General features: G+C 37.4%; 1 protein-coding gene across 1 annotated transcript in view; it reads right to left on the reverse strand.

The window, feature by feature from the left end:
- The window catches only part of MPP7 (MAGUK p55 scaffold protein 7), an 83,438-nt gene extending 78,545 nt beyond the window's left edge, over window positions 1–4,893 (reverse strand). Inside the window, exons 1-2 of the mRNA XM_054389978.1 lie at window positions 4,812–4,893; window positions 4,007–4,125 (exon numbers count right to left, since the gene is read on the reverse strand). Of these exons, the coding sequence (XP_054245953.1) occupies window positions 4,007–4,125; window positions 4,812–4,893 (201 nt within the window). The remainder of the gene's footprint in view (window positions 1–4,006; window positions 4,126–4,811) is intronic.
- Between the last annotated feature and the right edge of the window lie 6,020 nt (window positions 4,894–10,913).

Genomic DNA, 10,913 nt, shown 5'->3' on the forward strand with positions numbered 1-10,913 from the left:
TAAATTCACATGCCAAAGAAATTCCACCAGGACGACACTCGACTCTTTAATCTTTTGAAAGTTGGTAGCCATTGACATGGACAAACATTAGCACACACAAAATCATTTCCCAGAACTTCAAGCTAAGTCATACCCAGGTGGAATTAACAGAAAATTAGCATAAATTCAGGACTGCAGGGCCAGCTACCAAAAAACTACACAGTTATAACAAAATTAGACTAGATTCACCAAATATTCCTTACTTCTGCAGTAGTTTTTTTCTTTTCCAGTGCCACGTACTGCTTTTTGGATGTACAAACTCTTCCCTATCAAGAGCAACAGCAACACCACTTGCTGTGGCTTCTTTTACATAATGTACAGTACAGGCTAAAGAACTGTGTGTGCTCTGAGCTGGCCAAAATCAATCAGTAAACTGCAACTGGTTAAGAAACATTTCGGTAGCAGCCCAACAGATAAGCTTACTCAGTTCTTGAGCATTACATCCACAACCAGAAATGTTTTAAGGCAACAGTACAAGTAGAAATTTTGTCCTGAAGCTAAGCAGACAAACAGTAAAACGTGTGTGGTGCACTAACAGCAAGCAAATGCACATGGAAATTCTTGCAGCTCCTCTAAAAATAAGCTAAACGAGTCATTAGAACAGATATTTTTTTATCCCTTCTGCTCCTCTAAGAAAAAAATCCAGGCAGAGCCCATGTGCACTATTTCAGGTTTCAGCTATGTTAGTGCTGGTAATGACCCCACAGGATCATCTCTTCATGTTTCTTTTCGACAAATCTCTAAGAATTACTGGGATCTCTGCTATATAAAAGGTGATGAGATGGCTGAAGACTTTTGGTAGAACTTGAGAGAGTCATGTAATAAGACAAGGAAGTAACAAATTGAGGGAAGCAGAGACAAATTTTAAACATTCACTATCCAGAGCCAGCTTTCTCTTCCAAACCTTCAATAACGGGTGTGGGCTCCCTCCTCTCTATACATTGCAAACTAAAATTTAATCAACAGATTCCTTTATTGAGAAAAGTGACAGTAAGAACAGTTGCATCAGTCTGTGCTGGTTTTACTTACTACAATAGGAATGTACTGTAGGGAACAATCCAGTATTTGCAGGGGAATGGACTAGATGATCTAATACAACTTTTCCATTCCTAACTTCTCAGAACAGCTCAGGCTGATCCAAGTTCACAAAGAGATTTCTGTCCAACAACACTGAATGAAGAGAACTCCCAAGACAAGGTTTTTGTTGTTTTCTTTTCTTTCTTTTCAATGTTATGGGAGCCAGAATAGCAAGCTGTATGCCATAGTGTACAACCATGCAGAAAATACTATGATAATTAAATAACCATAAAACTTAGAGTATCTGCAGGAAAAGTAGAGAGTTCGTTTTATGCTTAAACTTTTCAAACAATTTGGAGCATTTTATCAATTTTATAACTTAGAAAAAAAAACTTTTTTCTAACATTTGAAATTATTGAATAGTAAGGTAAGAACATCAGAGAAGTGTCTATCTTAAATAGAGATATATTAGTGCCTAATTAGTAGGGTACTCATGCTGATTTTCTTCCAAAACTGACACATACTGGGACTGCAACATCCTTGGCTCTAAGTCATTTTAATTATTATTATTATTATTATAAAATATCTGTCATCATTCTCTGCCTGAGGAATTAAAAACATTTGTCTTTGCAAGTACAGTTGAGTTTAAGAAGTTATTGCTAGGAAAAATAGTCTTTCAAATGAGACACCAGAATGAAGATTTGGCACTTCTGCTGCCTTATAACAGGGAAAACCATGGCAGATGGGGTTCTGTTTTTTACTGCTTTCTTCCAAAAAGGCTATGGACTGCCTGCTCTGAAACTTGATAGGATACTGAATAATCCTTCTAAAAATGTCTTAAAAGTCAAAGAAATGCCATGAGCTTCAGATACAGTTAAGCCCATCTTGGGGCAGGGATATGAACTAGATAACCTTTTGAAAGCCCCTCATGCCCTTCTTTCTATACATGACCTCCACAGAAACCAAAAGGTGAGGTTTGACAGCATGGGATATGCACTGGGTCAGACCAGATGCTCTTAATAGTCTCAATTCTTAAATTAAAAAACTTTTTGAATGCAATTCAATGTGGCACATTAAAGAAGTGCACTTTCAAGAATTAAGTGTATTTTAAGATGGTATAAGACTTCATAGGACATTAAAAGAAGTATTCACAGGGTCAGATTTATGCATCCATTTCATACCTGGAGCTAAAACATACAAGATAAATAACAAAGATGGTTGGAATACTTCAATGCCTTCAGATTCTAACTGCAATAAAGTGGCCATTCACTGTTCTCCAAAATTTTGTCTCAAGAAAGCTTTCTCATTAATTTTTTTGGTTGAAACCAGAAAGATCAATCCACCCTACAAGAACAAGCAACATAGTAACTAGGAGATCTCATAGGAGAGGCAGCTTTCCAGAGAGTATACTTAAGGTGAACAAATCAATTACTGTCATTTTACCTTTGTCTTCTTTTGGAGGAAGGGACAAGAGAGCAAGTGAAGGAGTTTGAAGAGGTTTAGGTTTTGCCTCAATAGAAAATGAAAACAAGTGCTGAAATGTCAATGTTTCACTCCTTTCACTCCTTTTCCATCCAGCCGGCTTTAATTCTCAACCCAGAATGAAAATTAATTTCCCAACTAGACTAACATTTTGCTTACATGCACACCACTGTCAGCTTGTAGTAGGAAGATGACTGGTGTTCCTCTTGCAGTCACCTTCTAAGCCACCTGAACCGACTGCTGCAGCAAAGCAGTAAGGAGCCTAGGAACCACTGCACTTCAGAGATTTGATGCAATTCTTTAGGCCAGCAAGTACAGCCAAGCACTGTTCCCCTGGCTGTTGCATTTGTGTTATCAGTTGCCAGAGAGTAAAATCATAGAATCATAGAATGCACTGGGTTGGAAGAGACTTTTAAAGGTCATCTAGTTGAACCATCCTGCAGTAAGCAGGGACCAGCAGTACTTGTGTTACTTTTATATGTAAATTCTCAGCTATTTTGAAAACAATTTTAGCCAGTTATCAACACTGTTACATATTTTTCCAGGAAAAGATAGCTGAAAGAAATGGAAGAAGGCAACTCTTTCAAACCCCCATCAAAATAATCCCAACGCTAAGCTTCCTCTAGATCAGCAACTGACAAATTCTGCTCAATTATGTGTGAGTCTGGATATATTTATGACAGAGGTTACTACCACCTCCTGACTCATCTGAGACCTCAGAATTTCCTTCCAGATCTGTACTAGAGACTGAAGACACACATTTTATAGGAGTGCAACATATCTAACCAGCTGATTGGTCCCTATAAGCAGTATTAACATGATCAGGGTAGCTCTGCACACTGCCACAGCATGCTTTGATTTCTTGCTGCTGATCATTTTCATAGGAGGACACTTAACTCAAGTATTCTTCCAAACTTATTTTAGGTTGTACTTTAGTCCAACATATTTATGTGCAAAACACAATTTTAAATGGAAGCAAGCCAGTAAAAGAAACAGCTTACTAGAATTTCAGTTGACTTTGTTAAAGGAAATTATTTTAAATTAATGTGGCTACTGAACTGTTGCCATACTTGACCTCAGAAAATATATCCCTTCTAATTTTTGCTGTGAACATTTATTTATTTAAGCTAAACTCCAGGTCTTGAATGTTGACCATAAAGAAGGCTCAGATTTCCTGCTACTATTTCGTACTCTTTTTCTTTCTTTTTTTTTTTTTTTTAAACAAGGGCAAACAACATATGTTTGCTGCATTAGCATTGCACTGCCAAAACATCACTCTTAAATGAAATCATCTATGTATTTTTGGTTGAATCTCATTTAACAACTTCCACCCCTGACAGAAACAGAGTTGAAACAAGGCTGTTTTGTTTTCACTGAGCAACAGTTTGATCGCTGGTTTACTAGATGGCGCTCAAAACATTTTTCCATATGCTCTTCTCGAAGAGAATCTGACTTAAATGTGGTTTACCTTCACCAGTGAATGAAGGCTTTTTTCACCAAACATATCCCAGAGGAAGGTCAGGTCTTCCTGGCTGTCCACATGTGGCTGCAGCTGGGCTGGCAATGCAGCCAGCAGCTCGTACAGACCTATAAAATGAAAATAAAACACAAAGTGTAATCTAGGGGTGATCTCATTAATTTCACTTAACAGTTCTGTGTAATTGGCTGCCTGGAGCATGTCATTTTAACTGAACTGGGAGTCTGGAGTATCCAGCATCACATTAACTTGTAGAGCATTAAAAAAAAAAATACTAAGAAGCAAGTATTAACAGTGTACTTTTTACCTTGTCACAGTTGTCAGGCTTCTATATCCACATATATTTACACAAGGTTATGCAGAAAATGCATAAAGGTTTTGAAAAAAAGGACAAAACCAGAAAAAAACCCCATACATTCCTTTGCTTAATCGTTATTCCATTTCCCTTGATGTTAGCCAAAGAGTGAAATGAGTCATGAATAGGAAAAACTTCCTTAAAAGAACAGAAACTGGATAGGGTGGTCTATTAAAAAAAGGTTCATGGTTTCTCTAAATACTTCTTGCTAATAAATTGCTTGGTTGGGTTTTTTATCTCGTGCTCAGTAGGAATCCACAGCAAGACAAAAGGAGCTGCTCTGTTTTGCATGATTCAACCTTAAAACCCCAAACCAAAGCAGTCTTCCCAGACACGCACACACAGAGAAGTATTTCAGTAACAGTTTGAACTTGCAGGTATTTGAGATTCTCCATAGGGTTAAAGCAATTGCTGCTCCCAGATATTTGTGGCACACCTCACCTGCGGTCTCCGAGGGGCAGACAGTAGCACACTGTTCCTCAGTAGCATACGGCATAAAATATCCATCATGCACACAGGCCATCAAACTGCTGTCCAAGAAATGGAGCAACAGTGTTTGCAGCAGTCCTCTTTAGGGAGGTAACCTGGCATGAGTTGATATCAATTCATAGCACATGTTTAATTTTCCAGTGGGATTACTTGGGGTAAAAAGGACAAAATGCCTTTTTCTCCTGTCTGCTGTCTACAAAAACACCAGTGGTCTCCTGGGATCCAAGATACACGGTCCCGTTATTATTTTTAGTCTGAGTAAGTGCTGCTGTTCATCACAAGGACAAATTTACAAGATATTCTACTGGTAAAGAACAATGTTCTAAGTTATAGCTTACCTATCATTTTATGCCTATTATCTCCCTAAAACTTATTATTTAGACTGTTTACTGGGAGACATAATTTCACAACCTTTCCAGGCCCTACATTCCCATTCCAAAATGACATACAGCACCTTCGGGATCCGACCATTTCACATTTTTGTATTTTTACTGCCTCTCACTATAATGTTCTGGAAAGAAAAGTTCCTTCCAAATACATTCTTTTGTGGTTCAAGCGTTTTTGGTGGCTGACATTCACCTCTATTAGAATCTTGCTTTTATTTAAATCTGCTCTTGTTTATGCTTCAGAAATACTGCAATAAAAGGATACAACTTAAACCACTGCAGTTCTGCATGGCAGAAAAAAAACACTGAGCCTTACCTAGCAAAGACACAGTCAGTGATTGAGATGACACTCAGAGAAAAGAAATTCGAATGGGGCTCTTGGCTCCAACTTTCTGGACTATTAGAACTTCAACACTTAGCAAAACCAGTTATTTTTATCAGGCAATTTATGCTTTCAAAACATTTGCACTAAGAAAATAAAAAGTCTTTACACTCAGCCTTCTATTTCTGCACATAGCCATTTCTCTTACTACAAATACATTTACTTCTGAATAACCTGAAAGTTGTTAGAAAATGGAACAGAAGGTTCAATGTCAGCTACACTGTGGCATAACCTCTATGAGAACAGGGTGAGGGAGCTGGGCTTGTTCAGCCTGGAGAAAAGACTCCAGGGGGACTTTAATGATGCCTTCCAATACCTGAAGAGAGGCTGCAGGAAAGCTGGAGAGGGACTTTTCATAAGGGTGTCTAGCAACAGGACCAGGGGGAATGGTTTTAAGCTGAGGGAGAATAGGTATAGACTGGATCTTAGGAAACAATTCTTCAGTATGAGAGTGGTGGATACTCTGGAATAGGCTGCCCAGAGTGGTTAGAGATGCCCCCTCCTTGGAGACATTTAAGGCCAAATTGGATGATGCCTTGGGCAACCAAATCTAGTTGAGAGGCGTTCCTGCGCATGGCAGGGAGGTGATGATGCCTGAGGCCCTTTCCCACCTAAGTCATTCTATGATTCTATGATAACTGCTTAAGCCCAGCTCACAGGTGCCATTCAGAAGAAAGAAAACATCAACTTCAGCTACTCCCTTCAAATAAAAAATGAGTAACAGACAAAACTTCCTCTTCCTGGATCCATCAGATCTGCTTAAATTTCACCTATAAAGTTATTCTACTCTTGTAACCTGCTCCTCAAAGCTTTGATAATTACATCCCCAGTGAAAATAAAATGAAAGTTCATGTTTCTGATGGATTAACTGTTATAGCAGTGACAAAGGGTGAGACTGAATCTGCCTATAATGAGACTTAAGTGTTATGCACAAAACTCCCAGAAAAAAATTCCTGCCTGCCAGCACTCCAGGACTGACTAACCCTGCAGATGCTTGCACACATCAGGGTTTCCATACTCAGCTCAAAAGTGCCTGTGCACTCCACTTATTCATACAGCTTTGAATTGTCCCTCCTAAAGAAATGAGTACCCATGTTCCTAGTGCACTACTCCAGCCTTGACAGCAGTGCATCCAGTCTGTGCAGCTCCCCTGGGGAATCACAGAATCATAGACTCATTAAAGTTGAAAAAGTCCTTCAAGATCATTGAGCCCAAAAGTCCACCCAACACCATGATTCCCACCAAAAATTAACTTGCAATAAGGCCATACCTATACCCCCTATGTTCAGATGAACTGTTTCCTAAATTAAGGATTCATGTCTGTAACATAAGCCATGGAATGAGCTGTGCCTCAGCACCACAGAACTGAATGTTACAGTTGTAAGCCCATGGCTGCAAGGTCTTGCTTGTGCTCTTGGTCTCAATTTGTTGTTTCTGTTTTAAGTCCCAACTCCTTGAGTCATATGACATGCACAGACCTCTTACAAAAAGGAAATAAAACATTTATGTACACACTTTTGTGAAGATGCTCACAATTTAAATAAACATATAAAAAAACCTTTAAAAAAATATGTTGACATTTTGTTTAAAAAAAAAAATAAAAATGGTGAAAAGCCCAGGGAAAAAAAAGCCTGTTTGGCTCTTTTTTTTGTTTGGTTTTGTGGTTGGTTTGTTTATTTTTGGCTTTGGGGGTTGCTTTGGGTTTGTTTGTTTGTTTCTTTGTGGTTTTTTTTTCTCTTTAATGCCTGATGTTTGCAGCACTATAAAGAGACCTGCAAAATAAACAACAACCCCCCCCCCAAATAATAATAATTTTTTAAAAAGACAAAAATATGCCTTTTTTAATACACTGCTGGTATTCCAATGAGGATCTTGTCATTTTTTAAAAAGTCTGATTTGCCTAAATTTAACCAGCTTTAATCTCTAAAAGAAATCATATGCCCACTGGGATTTTCTAGTATCAGGATCCTTCAGGTGTCAATATTCACTAAAGTAAACATGACTTACACACGAAAAACTCATTAACTTTGATTTGTAAAAGCAAATTAACAGTGAGCTTAAACAGACATCTAAACTGGTTTGCAAATATAAGAGGGCAAGTATGTCCAGTCAGTCCTACAAATAAGGGGGAAAACCCACAAACAAACAAAACAACGAACAAAAAACCCCAAATAGATCACAATGTGATCATCCTTGACATTCACAAATCATTGAAAGAGGAGAAAAAGCTCTTTCTAAAAGAAGTCAGTTTCAGGTAAACAAGGGAGCTCCTCATTTTAGATCTTAGTACACTGCTATTTCTATCCATATTACATAAATTAAGTACAGTGCCTAAAACTTGTGTGAAGCAAGTAAAAGCCTATAGCATGGGAATGTAAATAAAAGGAGACAAGCTTTGCATAGAAGAATACTATAAAACTCTTCTAAGAGTGAAAGGGTTTGTTCAAAGGTGTTTATATAACCTATTAAAACTGATCACCTGGTTGGAGAATAAAGAAATTTAAAAGTACTAAATAAATACTGGACATAAAATACACTTTTCATGGAATTTGGTTTGGCCAGGAAAAGCAACACAAGGAATTGAAAACCAATGACTAGATACCCTTGCCTACAGAAACAGTGCATACAAACCATACACATTTAGATAGTCTAAATACACGCACAGAATGTGAAACTAAAATTTATAATAGCTTGTCCTGGGTAGAAAAACTACTCTGATGATTTTGGACTTGTTGGAAGAGCAAGATAAAATGGCTGCAGAATACAGCTTATAGCAGTCTGCCAGCTTGGACTAAGGAAATAATTTCAAGGGAAAAATCCAGCCTATATTTGAAAACCCAGCACTGTCCCTGCTTTAAAAGGTAAGAGATAAATTTCAATTTGTTCTTTTAAAACATTAAACAGTTCTCCTCCTCAGAGTATCTTTAGTTTTTCCTAAGCTTAATTAATACAATTTACTTTCATTTGACCTGAAAAACAAAGTGTATAATGGCAATTCCAATTTAAATGTGTATGCTGAATTTGCACATGCAATACAATTTCAGACTAAGCAGCAATGGAAAGCTTTTAAATCAGAAACAACGAGACACAAAGAATTTTTCCAGTTCCAGAAAATTGCTTCCTTCGTAGTATTATACTCTGTAGAAGCCTGCTTGTTCCTAGGAGAAGAATAAATGGCCAAGCAATTGATGAAAGTGTTCCCGTACTGAACACTGCAGATTCCAGATGCTCTACATTCTTGACATCAGAATGGAAAAATTTACTGTTAGTCTAGAGAAATTTAATATCACCATTCTTGTCATATCCTTCATAGCTTCATTATTAGGACAAGTCTGTGGAAGCTATAAACTAGTGCTAAATGATAAAAAAATATGGTCTCTGCATTCCATCACTCTTGCATATTACAAGAAAACACCAACGTTGTTTTGGTTAGTGTAAGGAGAGAAACGAGACAAATGGATGTGCATTTGCTTTCATATGTTAATTAATTTCCTGAATTAGCATTCTGAATAATGATGCCAGACTTCAAATCAAAAATTTTAACAGTAACAGAGGGACAATAAACACTAAAGAACATATATCTAAGCCCAGAACAACACTGTAAAGTTTTATTGTATTAATAAAATGGGACACACCAACCTTTAAATTTTCCACTTTGTCAAAGGTAAAATAATCAGCACCATTTGCTGCCATTTATAACAAGCTGACATTTTTTCACATTTGAACTATACTTTACAGTTCTATAAAGGCTCAGACAACCCTTGCCTTACACAAAAGCAAACAGCATCACAGCAGAAACACTCAGTCTGACATCCTTGCTGCTGCATAATAAAATCAGTCACTAACACCAAATTATTTCATTCTGAAGTTTGAGATCAGTATTTATGCACAAGTTCAAATAAAAACATATGCAGTACACATGCCTTAGGACAGACACACTGCACCGTCCTATCAGGCTCCAGCTGTAAAAAGACCACTATGTGCTCAATTTTATGTGCTACAAATAGTTCTTTTTTATGTTCTCTTAAGTAATTCCACCAAATATATGGGCTTCCTGACACTGCAGAAAGTTAAAGACTAACAATTTTTCTTTGTAGAACCAGAGTGATTAACTCATTCCAGCACATGCCTTTTTTTTTTTTTTAATTTTGCAGTTTAGTGCTTCAAAAGAAAAAAAAAGTTTCAAAGGTACAGAATACTGAGTACCTGGGTAATCATGACATGCAAGTGATTGACATCTTGGGGAAAAAAAAAAAGATCTGGTTTGATTTATTTGCCAATTCACAAAAAAAAAAAAATCAAATGTTGAAATTCTTACAGATGGCACAGCAATAGAAATGTCAATGTTCTATTTTTTACCTAATGAAAACAAGAATTTTGTGGTACATGTCCCTCAAAGAAAAGATTATATACCCGCTCAGGGCAATACAGTCTTTTAACTTAGAAGTTGTACCTAATTTTTATTCCTCCAAGCTGCAGTAATTTGTTAACCCACCTTAAAACAATGTTATGACAGAAAATGTTGAAAGGGAGTAATCATTTAAGCCCACCACTTTCAAAAATATTATTTCCTTCAAAACGGAAAAGTCTTTAGTTTTGGAACTTGGCTTCTGGAGCTAAAGAATCCGCAGTTGTTTGAAGCAGTTATGGGTCTTTTAGGAATTGTCTCAACATGTGTATTTCAGATTTAGCATACCACATACCATTACAAGTTAAATGGATGATCCCTATTTGCATTCACACAGGGCAAGGCTGCTGCAGCAGAGCTCTTTCTTGTACAGCTCATCAAAGCTGCTCCAAAATCGAACCCCTCAATGTAGTTAACGAGATGCTGTGTCAACAAGGATGCTTGCAAAGTTCATAAAATGTACTTTCAGGCGTATTCGAGAGCTCTCCTATTATCTGCAAGAATAACACACACACACAACTGATTTAAAGTGGCCTATCAAGCATAAATTAATAAGCAGCTTGTGGAAAGCTCATACAAATATGACATTTGTATTTTTTTCAACAGCTCTTGGCTCGTCCAGCAACACCTTGAATGACCTTGACTAATTGACTGGTCCTTTGTACAGACACCACATGATGAGTCTTCAACGTTTCTATGTTGATCTTCATCAAGCCTAGAGAAGGCAATAGCAAGTACCTGGCAGGCAGGCAGGAAAGAACTCATTCCAGCACTAGGATGTCACTAGGCACACTTGCCATGTTTAACTCTTTAGTTACAGCTTACAAGGTTAAGAGAGTCAAGGCTCTGGGGAGAGATGGCAAAGGAATACTACAAGT

This window comes from Indicator indicator, chromosome 20 (genome assembly GCF_027791375.1).
Source record: "Indicator indicator isolate 239-I01 chromosome 20, UM_Iind_1.1, whole genome shotgun sequence".
Lineage (NCBI taxonomy): Eukaryota > Metazoa > Chordata > Aves > Piciformes > Indicatoridae > Indicator > Indicator indicator.